A 20,551-nucleotide genomic window follows, 5' to 3' on the forward strand; every position below is an offset into this window, starting at 1 on the left:
TGTGGAGCTACAGAGCTTCATATCAGAGCTCATTATCTTGACTGGGTTTCACCACAACAACCTCACATTTACTCCATTCTGCCATTGTTTTTATTGCCCCATTCATTGTTACATTTCTATTATATATTAGCATCCATGATTGTGTTAATTTTTGTGTGCAATTTTTTTTTGTCCCGTTCACACTAATGTAAGCAACAGAACTGACAAGCTTTGCATAAAAAAAAAAAAATCTACACATTTTAGTAACAATATTACACATTTTTTAGCTTAAAAAAGAAATAAAAGAATTAGCGCCATAAAATTAATTTATTCCAAGTAAAAATACAAAATAATAATGACATTGACCAGACATGAAAGTCTCTCCCAGAAATAGCTAACATTAATGGTTGAGGAATTAGTGTGAAAAGAAAACACAAATAAAAAATAATGAAAAATGTGTTTTAATTCTAGTCTCTTTTTCTCTTTCTTTTTTTGCAAAAAATCTCTAAAAAATAATGAAAAAATTTCTCCGTACAAAGGCTACATTACTACTGGAAGGTACTAGCATGTCGAGTAAATACACAGTAGAAAATGATTTTAGTGAATCACAATGCTTGCAATGAAAATAAATCTGCAATAAAGATATATGCCTCTTTTTCAGTTCTTTTTTTCTTCTTTTTTTACAAACAGTACAAACAGTATTGCACATTACAACAAAGAATCGAGGTTCTCAGCCTTTAAAAAAGGGACTAATTCAAGTCTTGGGTGAGTAGAAGGCTTTCCATCAAGTTGAAACGTTTCATATCTTTCCAGCTTTCCAAAATGAACATGGTTTTCTCTTCATCTTGCCAAAAACCATAATAAAAAAATTTGTTTTCCCTAAACTATATAAGTTGCATGTGCGCTTTACAAAACAAAGGGGAACACATCATTTCACGAAACATAAAAAAATAATGAACAGAAGATTTCACAACTCTGGTCAGCATAGTAAAGGACTGTTTGTAAATATATAAAAACGTAAGTAGTATGTTCAGTTGACTTTATAAGCACCTGACGGCCGGTTGACCCTATAAAATATATATATTTCAATCAAATATATATATTTTATACTATTAATAAGATCAGATGTTTGTGGAACACTGTGATGTCGCGTCTGTACTTCAGCTTCCTACAGTATTCAAATAATACAGCTCTAACTCCTTCAGTTGTTTTTGATTTTAATTTTTTTCCAAAAATAAAATTAAAAGCAAATAAGCATGACAAAAATAAAATTAAGCATCTGTTAAATCATTTTTTTCTCTAGCAGAATTAAATTAATATATATATAGTCTTTATCTGAATAAACTTACTTAGAAAATATCAATCTCTCTCCTATAATATTCAAAATTGAGGTATTGCAAAAGATTACGTCAGTCAGAAAGCACACATATTTTTCTATTAAAAAAATAAAGGAAAAAAAAACAACAACAACGCTGACTGTTCAACCATCCAGATACAAAGAGTAGTGCATAACAAATATTATCTACTACAGAGAAGGAACAAACATAGAAAAATCTGGGCAAGGGAAAGAAATATCACAAAGACTTCACCCAGAATTCACCATCATCAGGATCAAGGTTACCCACAATCCTCTTTTTCTCCATCGGTACAAAAGCAGTGTTCGCATTCGTCGTTTTTTTTCTTTTTCAGACCAACGAACTAAACGTGCCGCTCTAAAGCTGACAGTTTTTTGACTCATTTCTTCCTCTCCACCCTCTCTGCCTTTCTGAATTTCGTTTAAAAATGTCCACCGTCGACATTAGCAGGTCATGATTCTACTTCAAGCTTCGCAGGATAATCTGGATATAAATGCAGCGGTCACTCAAGGTTATTCCGCCCGCCGTATCTCAAAGTTAGAGCCAGTGTTCGCTTATTCTCCCAGAGTCACCGGTCAGACACAGCATTGTGAATCGTTGGCGTGTAACGTAGTGTTATTGGTCATTTTGAGCCGGACTCTTTGGTTCTGACGGGACGCGTGTCGAGGGCTAACAACTAGCAGAAGTGTGCGAAAGAAGGGACCGTATGTTTACATACGCTAGTTTCACAGGACGTTCCATGTCAGACATCAATAACAGTTAAAGCGAATCACAGTTCTAGGCGTCGTCTAACTGAACTACATAGTGTATAAAAATTGCACAATTCTATGAACAATCACTGCAAAAAATGCTTCACCTGTTGAAGACATTTTGCTAGAAGGTTTCCTACATCTAACTGGTTTGAAACACCACTGCGGTTCTGTATGGAGCCCCTATAGGGACATGGTGATGGTGAAGCAATGAGATGGGAGGAAAAAGTATATTTCAATGCTTTTGTGTTCGCTCGCAAAACTTAAGTGCAAATGTTTTGCGAGAGAACAAACATTTCGAGCAGGCGCTAATGTTCCGCAAGCTAACGCAAATGTTCCGCAAGCTAACGCTAAAGTTTTTTGAGCAAATGCAAATGTTTTGCGAGAGAACAAACATTTTGAACAGACGCAAATGTTACGCAAGCTACCGCAAATGTTACGCAAGCTACCGCAAATGTTACGCAAGCTAACGCAAATGTTACGCAAGTGAGCGCAAATGTTACGCAAGCTAACGGTAATGTTTTTTGAGCAAATGCAAATGTTTTGTGAGAGAACAAACATTTTGAACAGACGCAAATGTTACGCAAGCTACCGCAAATGTTACGCAAGCTAACGCAAATGTTACGCAAGTGAGCGCAAATGTTACGCAAGCTAACGGTAATGTTTTTTGAGCAAATGCAAATGTTTTGTGAGAGAACAAACATTTTCAGCAGACACAAATGTTACGCAAGTGAGCGCAAATTTTACGCAAGCTAACGCTAATGTTTTTTTTCAACAGATGCAAATGTTTCGCAAGCTAACGCTAATGTTTTTGGGCAAATGCAATTGTTTTGCGAGAGAACAAACATTTTGAGCAGACGCAAATGTTACGCAAGCTAACATTAATGTTTTTTGAACAGACGCAAATGTTTTGAGGGCAAACAAAAAGTGTCTTGAGAAGACGCAAATATTTTGTGAGTGAATGCACATTTTTTGAGTGAACACTAATGTTTTGCGAATTAACGTATATGTTTTGTGAGTGAACGCTTATGTTTTGCAAGTTAACAAATGTTTCGAGGGCGAATGCTAATGTTTTGTGAGTTAATGTAACTGTTTTTCAAACAAAAGGAAATGTTTTGCGAGAGAAAGTTTACTGAGGGGAACAATACTTTTCTGAGGGAACACATTTTTTGCAAGCAGACGCAAATGCATTGAGACATAATTTTCCCTCCCATCTTATATGTTTTCCCATCACCACGTGCCCTGAAGAGCTCCGCAGCACGGTCATCTGGCCGGTCTTGTGGGGAAATGAAAGTGATGGCCGATATTACAGCATGCATCGCAGATTCGTTTACATGCAGTTCCGGTGCAGGCGCAGACCCCTCGGAGCGCTCGTTCGCCTGAATAAAGTATGATGGTATGGGTTCATACCACAGATTTAGCAGCAAAGCTATTGCAGCAGTACATGTTGATAATACCAAAAAACTCGTAAAAAAAATGTACGCCTAAAAAGTCGGAGCGAACAGAAAGAGATGCATGCATGAGGTATTACTATTCATTTCAACATGGAGAGCAAATGGTGGTTTACTTTAATAACTTGGGTGTTTTTAACAGCTCACCCGACATGATTTTCTTAATGAATTCAATTTTACCTTTGGTAACTCTTTTTTTCTTTTTTGTCATAATCTAAAGGAGAATTTCCTATCACTCTTTTATCGCAATAAGTGCATCCTCCTTTAACAAGTCTGACACCCAACATGTATTATCTATGTGTATATAGATAAATATAAAATAAAAATATATCATTTTTGTAAATGTATATATTATATACTGTATATATAGTCTCACACTGCCTAATGTAACCTATATGGAGGACTAAACCGATCAAACGAGAGAATTAAAGCACAACATCCTGATAAGCGTTAACATCGACTGTTTGTGCCAAAGTGCAACGTTTGAGCGCGCAGACTCAAAATTCATATTTTCCTAAATGTTCGTAAGCAGAGAATATAGTTGACAGATATCATGATATTGGTTTTGTAAAAGGGGGGATCCGTATGTGGTTACTGGTAATGGTGTTGGAGGGTGGAGAGGGTGATGTGACGCTTGTGGTCATCAGCTCCAGCGGAAGGACACGTGCCGAGGTCGGTCTCCACCTTCCTTCACTAGCGGTTTGTGGAACTCACGGCCCGCGCGCGAGTGGATGCTCGCCCAGCAGTACTCGCAGTAATACTGCAGACAGGTGACGTTGGCACAGAAGAAAGGGGCGAATTTTCCTCCGCAGCGAGCGCCCTGACACTCATCACACATCTGATCGTCCAGCACGTACGGTTTCACCTCCACCTGCAGACACGGGCAGAAAGAGCGCTTATAGACGGCTACATCCTGCTCTGCTTTATGTGTCTGGAATAATGAAGATCCACCTGGGTTATTAAAGCTAAAAATTTAAGCCATAAAAATAACACTTTATTTTACAGTCCTGTTCCCCATGTAATGTACCCAGCAAGCAATTGTGCGTTTAAAAGACGTCTGATAGCTGTTTAATAGCTAAATCGTGACTACAGATTGACATGAAATTACACTTACATCTTGTAGATATTATTGGTAACATGACGGGATATCAACCATCTCATGCGCTGCCTGGCCAAAAACTACAACGAATCAGTTTTGACTATAAGTGGGCTACAAATAGCATAGAACATGTCAAAGAAATGAAACCAAGCACATTGTAATCACTGTTGACTTTGCTTACATGATGGAATAAAATTTCGCAAGTTATTTTGCCAAAGACGACATGTACCCAATTCAAGGTTATTTTGTCTAAAAGTGTGTTACTCATAGCCGGACTATCAGGTCTATATTTACAGAGACGGTGAAATAACGGCTATTGCTTGCTGGGTACTTATTAGAGTAATAGTAATAGGTACTAACCCCGAACCTACGCCTAAACCAATCTTACCCAGTAAGTGCATGTAAGTACACATACTGTAAAATATTTTTGTTACTTGAAATTGAAACACACACACACGTGCAAACAGAAAGCCACTTCTTACAGGGCTTGAACTGACAAAAATACACAAAATGATGCCAAAATCCCAGTTTTGTCGAGTATTATAGACGTTTTGTCTTAAATTAAGTCCTAAATGAACGTTAAGAGTTGTGATAAAATGGGATGTGCGTCAAATCCGCCGCGTCATATGTGGGAGGTCTTACAGTGACATTATATTGTAATGCTGAATGGCTCAAATTTCTACATTAGTTTGGAGATTAAATGTCAAATTATTACAATATAAAATATATATATAAAAACTTTAATGTTAGGTGCAATTAATTCATTGCAATTAATTTCAGGCAAATGTGTGATTCATTTGTTGTTTTATTATGTGTGATTAATTAGTTAATTTGTTTTTTAATTGATTGTCGGCACTACTTGAAATAATGTTAACTGAAAAAATAAATAAATAATTAAAACTGTTTTAAAGAAACATCTATCATTTTTGTTGTTTAACTTGATGTACTAAAATAACTTAAACTAAAACTATATATATAGTAAAATAAAATATATTAATAAAAACTATACAGACATTAAAAAACAAAACAAAATGACACAGAACAAAACTACTAAAATGTTAACAAAATTAAAATTAATATGGAAAACCTTTAAAAATAAAAATGTATTCAAACTATTAATAAAAATTATAATAGTATATCAATGATACTAAAATAACACTGGGAACCACATACGAATGAATGACATATGAATATTTTATTCAGCGAGGATGCATTAAATTGATCAAAAGTGACAACTCTTTTGTAACTGTAAATGTCTTTATGGTTTCAGATAAATACTGCTTTTGAACTTTCTATTCATCCAAAAATCCTAAAACAACTTTATCATGGTTTCCACAATGATTTCTGAATGATCATGTGACACCGAAGACTGGAGAAATGATGCTGAAAATTCAGCTTTGCATCACAGGAATAAGTTTGAAAAATTATTATTTAAAATTGTAATAATATTTCAGAATTCACATTTACACTACCAGCACAAAACAAACTAGTATTTGATTATGTGACAGTGATGGAGGATTCTGAGGAGCATCCAGTTTTAGTCCAGTGACCATCAGCTATTTACTTCTGAATAACATTCCCAAAACAGTCCAGTAACTCCAGTGTGTACATATGCGTGCAGGAATAGCATGGATCTATAATTAACAAAGGCCACGTCTGAGACTTCAAATGTCTGTCAGGCCTCCAGAAGCCCATGGTCATGTTGATTACACACAGTCTGTGTGGAAACTGCCTACAGGAAAACCACGCCACACACACTGACACTATTCAATCACATCTAGAATTACAGTTATAAAAGTACAGTATAAAAACCTCTTGCGACACTTGTCTAGTCAATGCGGCATTCATAGCGTTCTGCTATTTTTTATAATGTCCCGTTATTAAAGCAGATTTCTGTTTTTCAATGCATATCATGCAAACTGTCTGGTAAACCCTGGCTGCTTTTCGAAAGGTCAAACGGCGTCCGAGGTCAAATTGTTTGACGTTAAATGTCACATTATAACGTGCCGTCGAGGGTATCGCTGTAGCTTGATGCTTCAATCGTAGAAATCAATGCATTAGGAGTCATGACAAGTCTGATCTTAAGTTAGTACTGTGCTCAGTTTTGCTGTTCCTGCGGTGTGTGTGTAATGAGAAGCATTGGAGAGTTTGCTGTGATTCTGCTGGCTGTTATATGAGCTCACTCACCCGTTTGTCAATGTCATTATGCTGCAGCTGGACGAATCTAGCGCTGATGGCAGCGATGTAGCTCTGCTGATTGGAGAACGCCACTCTGCCCGCCCCTTTGGGGTATTTGAGTTCTGGGTCAGTGTCAATGCCAGCGTAACACACACCTCCATACAGTCTGTCCATGATCATAGCCAGCTCCACTAAACACACACACACAGGAGAAACACAGCATTATGCACAGTATGATGTTGATCCACAAGATGTTAATGATGATGGATTTGATATTTGGGAGGAAACTACACTTGCAAATGTCTGTGAAAAAGCTATTTATGAGTAAGTGAGTGAGTGAGTGAGTGAGTGAGTGAGAGAGAGAGAGAGAGACAGAGAGACACCTGCACGTAGAGGTCGTGGAACGCCTCCCACAAAGATGGTTTTGCGTGGGTCAAGAGGCTGAGACCCATCCATCACGAAATCACTGTCACTCAGGTTCCACGGGCGAATCTGGACCTGAGGAGGACAAACAGTTGATCTGTAAAAGAAACTCAATGTAGGACCAAACTAGTTTTCTCTAAGGATGTTGGGTAAATTTGTTTCGCTCTCTGTGATTTTAATGCCACCTGATTTGAACTCTAAAAAAGAATTATCTTCTACATAAATATTTACATATTTCATATTTTACATACATATATTAATATTTTTTAATATTTTTTTTATTTTTAACATTCGTATCTATCTATCTATCTATCTATCTATCTATCTATCTAATTATATATATATATATATATAACAGATATACATTTTATATACAGTATATACTTTTATAATCATTTATATTTCATATTTACATACATATATTGTATAATTTATAAATAAATATATGTGTCTGTTTACATTTTACAATCACATGTACTGCATATTTTACGTACAGACAGACAGAAGAGTAGATAGATAGAGAGACAGACAGACAGACAGATAGATGGATAGACAGACAGACAGACAGATAGATGGATAGATAGACAGGCAGATAGACAGACAGACAGATAGATGGATAGATAGACAGGCAGATAGACAGACAGACAGATAGATGGATAGACAGATAGACAGACAGACAGAAGGATAGATGGATAGAGACAGACAGATAGATAGATAGATAGATAGATAGATGGTGAGACAGACAGATAGATAGATAGATAGATAGATAGATAGATAGATAGATAGATAGATAGATGGTGAGACAGATAGACAGATAGATAGATAGATAGATAGATAGATAGATAGATAGATAGATAGATAGATAGATGGTGAGACAGATAGACATATAGATAGATAGATTGCATCATTTAGAAATCGACCATAGTCTGAATCTATCACAGTCTTATGTTTAGTCTAGATAACTGGTAATGACAGACGCACTCTGAGCTTCAGTGGGCATTGAGCTGTGTCAGGGCTTCACTCACTGGTTTATCTTTAATAGTGGGGCTCGAGACACACAGGTAGAGTTTCCCATCCTCCTCGATGCAGGCGTCAATGAGGGCCTGGACCGAACTCTCCTCCTGGAAGAGCAGGAAAGCATAACCTGCAGAAGAAGAGCACGAGGGATGAGACATTCTCTGGCTGCAGACCCACAGTGATCTAACTGAGAGCTTCGAAAGACTCGCGGGAAGCACATAAACGCTATAGACGGCAGAGACAGAAATGTGCATGTGTCTGTCTCAAAGATTAAATAATCTGAGACTCGATCTCATTTCTTCTATCACTCACAGGCCTGTAGCTACGGGCGGCACAGATGTTAACAGAACAGGGCAAGAACTAGATGTGGGAGGGGCATCACTGAGAGGGGCGGGGCTGGGGGCGGAGTTATGCGGAGGTGAAATCAGGACAGAATGGTTTTGAAATTACTACAGACAGAACATTGGGGGAATTGAAACGTCGGAAACTTGCCGCGGTCACATTTATTTCACATTACAGGCATAAATGAAATATTAGTCACAAATTTTTATTAAACAATATTTTTTAAGCAAATTCCCTTTGCTACAAGAAGATACAGTCTTTGACATCAACAATAAGGAATTCAGTCTGTCTCTATGTCTCCTAAGCTATGCAGTTGTATAACATTTGCTGTTATTATATCATGAATTTTAGGACCAAGATTATGATTTTTATACTGTAAATAAATAGTCTGTATTGTCTGTAGTTTTCCTCTCACTGTTCTGACCCTAAACATGCATTTTGCATTTAGACTGCTTTCAAGAGCTGTCTGTCTGTGAATTCGTGATGTCCAGCGTCCTGAATTTGTGATTTTCCACTATAACACTGCAGTATGAGAACATCAGGATCAGAGCCAGCAGAAAGACCAGAAGCAAGAAAAGAACAGGGCGTTCTGCCTCAGGGAAAGAAAGAGTGTAAGAGGCAGTCGAAAGGAGAGAGAAATATGAACAAACTTTGGAAAGTGAATCAAGGACATCAAAAGAAAGTTTGGAGATATTCATGTAGAAGCATCAGATTTATCAGAGCCTTAAAGAAATATACTGTATAAAAAACAATCAGATTGGATTATTCTAGTCAATTAGGGATTATGATCAAATATTTTAAAATATATTTAAACATTACATATTTTTTATTTATTATTAATTATTTTTATCATTAATATATTCTCCCACTTCACCCTAAATGAACTACTGCGTCCACAAATATTTGCATGATTTTTTTAGCGCACTGGTAAAATATCTACTATAAAAAACATTTATATGCTCGCAAAAAATTTATTCATCAGAATGCTCTGCAACTTCTGAAGTCCTTCAGTAAAGAACAACGCTTTTGGTTTATGATGGTGTAATTCTTTCATCTACCAGCAGGGGCAAACTGGACCACGTTAACCAGCTAAACCTTGACTTAAAGGGACAGTTCACCCAAAAATGTCAATTCTGTCATCATTTACTCGCCCTCAAGCTGTTCCACACCTGTATGAGTTTCTGTCTTCCGTTGAACACAAAAGAAGATATGACGGCTGATAGTAGCCATTGACTTCCATGGTATTTTTTTTCTTATTATGGGTCAATGGCGACCGTCAACTGTCTGGTTACTTACATACTTTAAAATATCATCTTTTGTGTCATACAGGTTTGGATCAGCTTGAGGGTGAGTAAATGATGACAAATGTTCATTTTTTGGGTGAACTCTCCCTTTAATTTCCATCTTGTTTTTCAGCTGGTCTCTGAACAGAAGGAGCTCTTCAATAAATCTCAGAGTTAATGATAAGCGTATAACAGCCTCGTGAAGGCGTTTAACCCTATTTAACGTGTTTAGAGCCTCAGCGCTGACCTCAGTCCAGCACACTGTGAGTCATGATGCTTTTACACAACACTGGATGGAAAAATGACCAGCATCTTCCATTCACTCAGTCTGGATCAGTGTTTCATATGAGCTGGAGGAACAATGAGCACATCTACAAAACAGTTACACAAACTGACAGGACGGCCAAGGCATGAAGACTACACCAGTCCAAATATATAAAATACAGATCATTGGACAGAGCACAGATCTCATAAATGAAGAAAAATACAGTGGCCTCATAAAGTACTTGGACACTTAAGCCGATCTTAGTGTGTGAAATCATTGCGGTATTTAACAAAATATCAAACCAAGTGACATTTACTCATACATCCATTAAAATCACCTTGAGATCAGCAAACTGAAGTTCTTGCTTTGATCATTTATTATGAAATGCATACAATTTGTAAGTTTAAAAAATAAGCCAATAGAAACAAACTAGAAAAAAAGGCAACACTTTAATTTAGGGTCCAATTCTCACCATTAACTAGTTGCTTATAAGCATGCATATTACTAGGATATTGGCTGTTTATTAGTACTTGTAAAGCACCTATTAATGCCTTATTTTGCATGACCATATTCTACATCCCTTAATACTATCCAGCACCTAAACTAAATTACCTTACTAACTAATAAGCAGTAATTAGAAGTTTATTAAGGCAAAAGTCGTAGTTAATAGTGAGAAATGGACCTTAAACTAAAGTGTGACCATGAAAATGAGTTACTAGTTGCAATATTTACAGAAACTGCATAAGCAGCTTACACAACAAGCAATTATTCACTGTAATGATCCAATACATTTTTAGCATGCCCTTTTTATTTCTTTATTATAATCATGTCACAATATTTTATAGTATAGTCCAACCGGACATTTTCATTACAGTTACAGCTCAGAGCACTGGACTTAATTAAATGAATTAAAATGTTTAATAGAATGAAAGAGGGAGAGGAAGAACACATAAATATTATATATATTATATGGTAAATAATAAATACAATTGTTAACATCTTTGGTTACACTTTATTTTAAGGTGACAGTTACATTGTACTCACTCAAATAAATATTGAGTAATATTAATTAACTACATGTACTTAGTAAAGCGTTACGGTTATGGTTTGGTTTAGGGTTAGTTACTTGTAATTATGCATAATTTACTGTTATTACTTGTAGTAAGTACATTAACGTGCAACATCATCACCTTAAAATAAAGTGTTACAGAATCTTAACAATAAAAAGTCAGAAAAAATGAACTTACCGTAATCTGAATTTCATGTAATTAATGTGATTAAAAAATTGTATCGATTGAAATAAATCTGTATTTCCTTATAACATACGTGCAAATATCTCAAATTATACATATAATGAATCTATATCCTATAATTAAAAATATATTTTATTTATACATTATATATAATAAAATTATATATATATTGTTCAAAGTTTCAATGATATATGTCCCTGTACCCGTCCAATCAAACTCTGTCAGCTATTTCCAGGTCCTCACACACACATGTACGTGAGTTACGTGATGAAATGCAGTTGGTCTCTCCCTCTAGGTGTGTATCTGTAAGTACTTGTCTGTGTGCATCTGTTCAAGCCATAGAAATGAACACCTGGAGGCCCTATGAACTAATAGGGACCAGTCTGACGCACAACACAACAGCTTCCCGATGCTCCGAGTAAACTGACCAGCATCCACACAATAGACTCATTTGAGGTGCATGCCGACTGTGACGTCACACTTTCAGTTCTCAAACGCAGACGGTGTCAAGGGGAATCATTCTGTCACTGATTTGTTAAACATTTGCAGCTGTATTACCGTGCCGCAGGAGAGGTGATGTCATAATGTCATTACCTTTAGGAGGAAAATAGGATTTGCTTTCTGCTTTATGAGGCCAGTCCACCACCAGGTGACCGTAGCGACGGAAACTGTTGGTGATTTCATCTGTGGGAAAAATGAAAAGTATTTAGACCAAAAATATGGATTCCAAACATTGTTCAAAAAAAAAAAAAAATCAGTTACTGAATCCCCTTCAAATAATAATGCTGGGGACTCATAATAAATGAGTCTTTGTTATGAATCACATTTTCAGTCATGTGTCTATTTTTTTCTTCTTCTGTGTCTCATGCGGTTGCTACATGGCTTACTGAGTCAAGTCAAAAGTGCATAACCCACCAGTCTATATAATAATCTTTAGATATAATAATCTGTAGATATACTTTGGGTCGGTTTTTGTTGTAAATTTATTGGATGGATGGATAGAACTACAGATGGATTTCGATTTTTTGAAAAAAACGGTCTAAGCGCTTAGAAAAACTAATTTCCCACACCACAAACTTAATAAAATGGTCTCAAAATTGTTATCATTTTTAGAAAACTTTTATATTTTAAGTATTACTATTTAGGTTTAATTCATTTTTATTTCCGTTTAAGTTTTTAATTATTTAATTTCCAGTTAGTGATTTTAGTGCTTCAACTTAAACTAAATGAAATTCAAAACATTTTATTTAATTTGCAAGTAACTGAAAAATACAGTTTACATTTTTCATCTGAAATTTATATTTCATTTTATTTCAGCATCACTTATTCATGTTAACTTTTTTATTTTAACAAAAAATATTTGAATAGTTTTACTTTTAGTTGCTGATAATAACCCTAAAACAGAAACATAGTCACCAAAAAAATCACTGTGTATATTGTCAGCAGATACAATTTTATTTCTATCATGTTCTATTTATGATAATGTATCGTTAAGATTTTTCCGAGTGTGTGTGTGTGTGTGTGTGTGAGTCCCGTACCTTCATCGATGTCAGGCGGCAGTCCACCGACAAACACCTTCCTGGAGTAGCGCTCCATCCTCTCTCCGTTCTGACAGCGGCTGGGAGAGCTCAGGCCAGGGGTCAGCGCTGGATCCCCGTGACCCTCGTCCAAGAAGCCGTCCTCGAAAGGAAACAGGGAAGAGCGACCTGCAGCAGGAAGCAGAGAACAAACAAGAAAAAGAGAAGAGGACGAATCACACAGGACAGGAGATGAAAGAGAGGAAAAGCCAGAGAAGAGAAACAGATTAGAGGACAAAAAAAATCCCAAATACTACCAATATATATATATATATATTGTTATATTATATACTACTGTTCAAATGTTTGGGGTAACTAAGATTAATAAGTTAAGATTTAAAGAAATTCATTCAACAAGGACTCTTGATCAAAAGTGACAGTAAAGACATTTACAAATGTTAAATTGCTGTTCTTTTGAACTTTATATTCATCAAAGAATCTTGAAAAAAAAAAGATATTCGAATAGAATATCTGTTGTTTTAAATTGTAAAAATCTTTCTCAATATTACCGTTTTTACTGTATTTTCATAAATAAATGTGAGCATAAGAGACTTATAAAAAAAAATAAATAAAAAAAAAATAAAACCGATCCCAAACTTTCGAACTGCAGTTATTTCAAATAGCATGGATTACAACATATTTAGTTAAAAATGATTAATTAATTTAGATATTACATGAAACTGGATTGTTCCAATGTGCCAAAGTGAAATGAAACAATAAAGCTTTTAGAGAATTATACATTTGATCCCAATAATAATAAAATCCCAAATAATTACACAAGCAACAATCCATTTCTTTTTTGTCTTACTCATATTTGTGAAGTGTTAACCTGAAGACATGTTTAAAAAACACACAGAGATGTGATCAATATGATCAGGTAGGCATTCCTATCCAAAGAGTCATAAAACAAGATGCATTTTCATATTGAAATGCAAACAAATAGTGCTGTGATCAAAGTGTGAGGAAAAAGACCTGGACGCAAACACTGATACCCCTTTTCCATCTAAATTACAGTATCACAAAGAGTTATCAAAAATAATAATAATATAAATATAATTTCAACCTGCAAAGTTATTTAATTCATGGTCATGATACATTATTTGATCAGTTTTTTTATGATGATTGTATGAATCACCACACATTGATTGATTGTAAATCAATTTATTTTAGACAAATGGGGAATGAGTAGAATTTCAGAGTGACAAAAATAGAAGTATTACAGAAAAACATTACCTAAGGGTGTGTTCACACTGAACATTAATATCACAATGCTGTGATTTGGGATAAATGCGCTTGTTGTGTGTGCGTACCTACATATGATGGTGTTTTGACCAGTTGAGAACTCATGAAGAGATTATAAAATGTGTAAAGGAGTCAAAACACAAGCAGGAATCCCTCCATCACACACACAAACCAAGATCTGCTGTGAGGAGAAGGGGTTCTGACGCCTGTACCGAACTGTAATTCGGCAACATCGCGACTATGATGAGAAAAAAACAGGTATGCTTGAGCATTCTGTCCTTTTTAGGCACTCATCTTCATGTTTTTGGTTCGTTTACATGTCTTTGGTCCGTGTTGCGTTCATATTTCATTCGAACCGCACCAGAGTTTGTTTGGAAGGGGATCGAGACTCATCTTTTCAGCGGTCTCTGTCCGCTTGTTTGGTGCGCACCAGGGTTCAGATTGCAGCGTTTACACTTATTCAAATGAACCGCACTTACAGAGCAATCGCACCAGAGTTTGTTTTCATCTAACCAAACATGCCAAGTGTGAACACACCCGAAATGCATCATGCCACACTGGGACCTTTCAGAAAGCTACAGTGATTGGCTCATGGTGGAAAAGGGGTATGAGAGGAGCAGTGGAGCGAAACCCAACACATAAACCCTCAGACACAGAACTGGATGACAGAATTAGTCCGACACTTGAAATGAGAGGTGCAGCAAGCCTGCATGATTCACTTCACTTTCTAAATAAAATTTTAGTGATTGGGGACCATTTTGTTAGGAAATCAATTGCTAAAAGATTCCTTAGATTTTATGCAATGAAAAAAAAAAAAAAGAAACAATAATTCAATTATTAGCAGAACACAATGGCAAAATGAACATGAATTAATGCGATCACTGCACAAAGGAAGCAGATATTATGACCCCCCCCTCCCTCATACTTCCCCGTGACCCTCATAGACAACGAGCAAATCAGCCATAGCAAAAGCCCCATCATTTCTGCGAGCACAAACATAAAGAAGGCGTCAGGTTACCTCTTCTGCGACCATAACTCCTGGCTGCTCGAGAGCAGAGAGACGGACGGAGAGAGAGAAAGAGAGAGAGACAGATAGAGGAGGGAGAGAGACAGACATGGGGGTTTTCAAGCTTGGTTTCACTTGCCGTTGCATTATGACACACTTCATAACACAACACTAGTATGCATTGTATTGCCGCAAGAAATGTCATGGGTTTTTTATATTTCAGGTGAAGAGAATCTTCCTTAGGTTTTTTTTAATGTTTTTGAAAATGGTCTCTTAAATTCACCAAGGCTGCATTTATTTGATCAAAAATACAGTAAAAACAGCAATACTGTGAAATATTATTACCATTTAAATTAACTGGTTTCTGTTGTAATATATTTAAAAATGTAATTTATTTCTGTGACGCAAAGCTGAATTTTCAACATCATTACTCCAGTCTTCAGTGTCACATGATCCTTCAGAAATCATTCTAATATGCTGGATGGATGCTCAAAAAAAGTTATTATCATCAATGTTGAAAATGCATTCTCTCTTCAAGATGCTTTAATCAATAAAACATTCAAAAGAACAACACTGATTTAAAATAGATTGTTTTGTGATAATATGAATGTATTTACTGTCACTTTTGATCAATTTGATGCGTCCTTGCTGAATAAATGTATTTGACCACAAACTTTTAAATGCTCTAGTTATACACATTTGTTAAAGGAAGAGTCCATTGATAAACGTATTTTATGAATTCATTGATAAAATGAAAAATAAAAAAAACATAACAATATCCTGATTAGATTAGATAAAACTTTATTTATCCCCAAGGAGAAATGTAGACATTACAGCTGCATGGACAAGACAGTAAAAAAAATAAAAAAAATAATAATATTGGAATAGAATTAAACCAGTACAATAATGGTAACTAAATACACACTAAAAAGCATTATAAGCACTAACATGCACTAAAAAAATTTAAAAAAGTATTACACTTAAGCAAACAAAACATTATTGCAACTATGCATTCTTCTCATGATAATTATGCAGGGAGACCAGAAACACATAATAACAGATATATCATTAAATACGAATAAAAAAAAAGATAAATAAATATCCTAAATCTGGGTATATGGGTAAATATACTCTCCTAAGGATAAAACTGGTCCTATAGGAGTGTCAAACCCCAGCCTCAGCACTAAGATATGCTGATATTAAAAGTCTAACTGCTGATCTCCGGTAGCGTTCCCTCTTACACTGGGGGGAGCAACAGTCTAGGACTAAAGGAGCTACCCAACCGTCTTATAGTTGGTTCCTGATGTCGACTCTATGGTCTAAAAAGAGCCATAGAGATGCTCCAACTGTATGACATTTTCAGAGTTGGATGTATTGTTTTCATTGGCATCTCACTTCTGGGGTTTTCATTAAAACGGTCTGCCCGTAGTCTCTGGGTACACAGAAGCAGAGGCGGTGTCAGGGGGTCTAATACTCCTTGCAACAATGAAAGGAGAAAGCTAGTGTCTGGAGTGAGTCAACACCCACCCGGAGAGACGGACGGGGTATTTGTGGAGAGGGGACTGTAGGCAGCCGGAAAAAGGGCAGTTCCAGTGAAATAGCAGTTTCTCTTTTTGTTAAAGAATAACCAGTTACATTTAGCAAGAGTGAGAAAAAGCAACTGGAGTAAGTCCCTCAGGCTGATTCTTAATACAAGTCACAGCAGATCACACACAGCCTTGCCCTTGACAGCACTGAAAACACAAAAACACTGAGTCCGACAAACTCTATAGAGTCTATAATCAAAACCCAGTCCTCTAAACATGGCTTTGAATTAACACCAGTCACCAGACTGGAATTTTTGCGCGGTGGATGGTAGTTTTGCTTCATCATGAACCCCGACCGTCATGGGAATATAATAGGAAAATCTAGTTTTCGTGCATCAACAAAAACACCTTTGTGTCTATTTGAGGCATTTCTTAAGTGCTGGTCTATGTACTCCTGAGTTAGATGATGTCTTTAGCTGCTACGGCACGACTCACACCATGATTGACACGTTTATAATATGCCGTGTTGAGTTATAAATAGTTCAGCTTTTGACATGCAGGACAGCATATCAATGTCAGATGTAAAACAGACCAATCAGCTAAATCTGTGGCCCGATAAACACATTACATATGGACAAGAACAAAGTCTTCAAAATGGAAAGAAAAGACATCAATTTATATGTGTTTGCTTTGAGTTAACTAAGACGCTAATCAGAGTGGAGCAAAAAGTGATTCAAATTCACTTTCAAGGGCAGTGTAAATTTAAATCAGGTTCACTAAAAGCCTACTAAAAGAGGTTATTGCACATTTTATTCAAATTATATATAGTTATATATACCAGGGTTATTTTAGTTAACTAAAACTAAACTATAAAACACTTGTTAACTGAAATAAAGTAGAATATATTTCAGATGAATAACTTATTGTGTGTGTGTGTGTGTGTATACATATATATATACATACATACATACATATATACATATATACATACATACATTACATATATACGTATTATTACATGTATTTCATTTATGTATGTAATATTTTTGATATATTAATAGAAAAATATCTGAAAATATAATATAAAAAATATAATATAATAACTTATATTGTCCAAATTAGAGGTTTAGAGGGTGGTCTCAGGCCCTGCCGGATCCTTCCGGAACTGCCCAAACGGCGTCCATAAACCACACGAGTGACACGCCAGACCTCATCCCACTCGAAGTTTTTGAGTGGTACCTACAGCAGATACGCAGATACCTACTACAACCATCAGGCTAGTGAGTACAGTTAGCTCAAGTCATCCCTGTGACCCTGGCAAAACTGTTCCTGGCGTTTCCGTCCTTTCATGTTTGTTCCTCTGGCCGTACGCCACTTGCTGAGGTGGACCGTGTGTATATAAGCTTTCAGGACAGCTAATCATAGCAGGGGAGATGCTCGTGTGTGCGGTTTGGTGGCACCACAGGAGGAAACCGAGACTCAGCACATTGCATTGGGGCCTGCGAGACACTAATGGAAGACGGAAATGGGTTTTGCATTGGCTCATGCTGATTTGGGAAATTATATGGGAAATATAATGCTGACATTTACAGCAGAACAATTTAATTATTATTTATTATTCAATTTCTTAATTAAGGCCAGTTCACACCGCACAGACAAACGCCAACAAAACACATTTGTTGGGTTGTGTCATATAAGTGTGTTAGCCCTGTCGGCATTGGTCGGAGTTTGTTTTCACCCGACTGAACATGTCCAATAAGCGTTTGTTGGCGTCTATTGGGGGAGTGGGAACATGACTTTGCCTTTAAACTAAATTAATTGGTAGATTTTGAAACAGACACAAGGGAGAAACATTTCTGCAGCATGTAGCACATGCCGATAGTGTTAACGGCTAATAGTTTGAATGGATAATATTAATAGCCAAGTTATCTGTCTGCCACTACAAGAAACTAGTATACAAGCCTACAGGATCACCAAATAAGCATTTACACCGTTCGAAAAATTTGGGTTGTTTAAAGAAATTTATCATTTTCTTCAGCAAGGATGCAATAAATTAATCAAAAGTGACAGCAAAGACATTTACATTGTTACAAAAAACCTTTTCTCTCAAATGAATGCTGTTTTTTGGAACTTTATATTCATCAACAAATCCTGAAATGAAATGTATTATGGTTTCCACAAAAATATTAAGCAGCACAACTGCTTTCAACATTGATGATAATAAGAAATGTTACTTGAGCAGCAAATAAGCATATTTGAATGATTTCTGAAGGATCATGTGACACTAAAAACTGGAGTAATGATGCTGACAATTCATGTTTAAAAGACAACGATGTACTAAAACCTGTACTAAAAATCCCTGTTCACACGCATCTGCAAAAATGGATGAAAAGGCTGTATTCTGCATGCCAGGCCAGTAGCTGGCGATATCACTTTGCCAAGTAACACCCCGCGAACACGCAATACGCATGCGTTAACATGTAATACGTATGTGCATGATGTCCCCATTTTCACAGATTCACGTTTTTGTTGTTTACATGGAGACGGTAAAGGCATCGGATTCAAAACCTAGCACTTTGAAAGTTTGAGTTTTCAGGTCCCCAAAACGCCATTGTCGTGTAAATGAACGACCAAAATGCATTAAAAAAAAATGTTCCCTTTTTAGTTGAAAACGTACACATACCCTCAGCTTTGCCATTACAATGTATTTTAAAATAATATATTCAAATACAAAACCGAGTTATAATATTACAAAATATTACTGTATTTGTATATATGTATATATTTGAGATAAAATAGATGCAGCCTTGGTGAGCATAAGAGATTTCTTTCAAAAACATAAAAAAAATTGTCCCGGCCCCAGACTTTTAAACGGTAGTGTATATTGAATCATTTGACTCCGTCGATTGAAATAAGATGGAATATATAACAAGATATCGCTGTCTTAGAAATCCAATACTTTGTTCATCATCTGGAATGAAAAGTCGGTGTTTATTAGCATTAATGCAGTACTGTGAGAGATGGAGTGAGATACTCACTTTTCGGTGGTAATATGTGTTCAGCTACAGGATGGTGAAAGTTGAGACCCATGCGACCTACAAAGAGATGAGAAGAACACAAACCATGAGAGTTATGACACCATTGAGACACCTTACATACTACAAACCAGTTTATAAAATTTTTTAAACACGACATTGGGCATATTTCTGCTAAAAGGTGAAGCATCAATGAATTTTAGCATTCAAATCTTTAAAGCAACAAAACCTAGTGCTATAATCTATAATGCAAGGCGTACTTGCGTTGTATTATGAATGGTGTTCTAACACATCTCAAAATGCTGACGTAGAGCTGATTATAACCCAAGCCAACTAACAAAACACGTGCATTTTCAGAATAAAAACATCTATTTATGAATCATATTAAATGAGGACATCCCCATATGTCCCCAAAGGAATCTTGTAACATTAGAGAGCATCTAGGGACAAATGCATCACCCAAGTATAGCTAAGCAAACTCACACGTGGACTCTCTGTAACTACATAAAGTGTTCATCTGCATGGCTGTAAAACAGCTGTTGATTTATTTTCAGTATCAGAGCTCGAATGTGCCAGCATTAGCAGTTTTGGTTACAAATGACAGCAAAGCCCCTGTGGGATTCCAGGGAACTCTGCGGGCAAGCCTCGACGGGCTCTTTTACGCAAATACTGAACCGTCACAAGTCACATTTGCAAACTTCTTCCCTACAGCAGACAGAGAATGCCAGAGACTCTGCCCTTCAGAGGTTCAACCAACGCCAAAGAGTGGCG

The 20,551-nt window shown here is 36.2% G+C and overlaps 1 protein-coding gene across 7 annotated transcripts in view; it reads right to left on the reverse strand.

Annotated features, from left to right (window-relative positions):
- Window positions 1–3,712: 3,712 nt before the first annotated feature.
- Window positions 3,713–20,551, reverse strand: part of cpeb3 (cytoplasmic polyadenylation element binding protein 3) — a 31,538-nt gene continuing 14,699 nt past the window's right edge. For 5 of the 7 annotated variants that reach the window (XM_079634804.1, XM_079634802.1, XM_079634808.1 and 2 more), the window contains exons 4-11: window positions 19,784–19,840; window positions 15,232–15,255; window positions 12,933–13,100; window positions 11,989–12,078; window positions 8,260–8,378; window positions 7,195–7,309; window positions 6,821–7,002; window positions 3,713–4,405 (exon numbers count right to left, since the gene is read on the reverse strand). In XM_079634804.1, coding sequence (XP_079490930.1) covers window positions 4,178–4,405; window positions 6,821–7,002; window positions 7,195–7,309; window positions 8,260–8,378; window positions 11,989–12,078; window positions 12,933–13,100; window positions 15,232–15,255; window positions 19,784–19,840 — 983 coding nt within the window. In that variant the 3' untranslated portion in view covers window positions 3,713–4,177. The remainder of the gene's footprint in view (window positions 4,406–6,820; window positions 7,003–7,194; window positions 7,310–8,259; window positions 8,379–11,988; window positions 12,079–12,932; window positions 13,101–15,231; window positions 15,256–19,783; window positions 19,841–20,551) is intronic. The other 2 variants (XM_079634805.1, XM_079634803.1) reach the window with 1 other exon arrangement.

This window comes from Phoxinus phoxinus (genome assembly GCF_949152265.1).
Source record: "Phoxinus phoxinus genome assembly, chromosome: 14".
Lineage (NCBI taxonomy): Eukaryota > Metazoa > Chordata > Actinopteri > Cypriniformes > Leuciscidae > Phoxinus > Phoxinus phoxinus.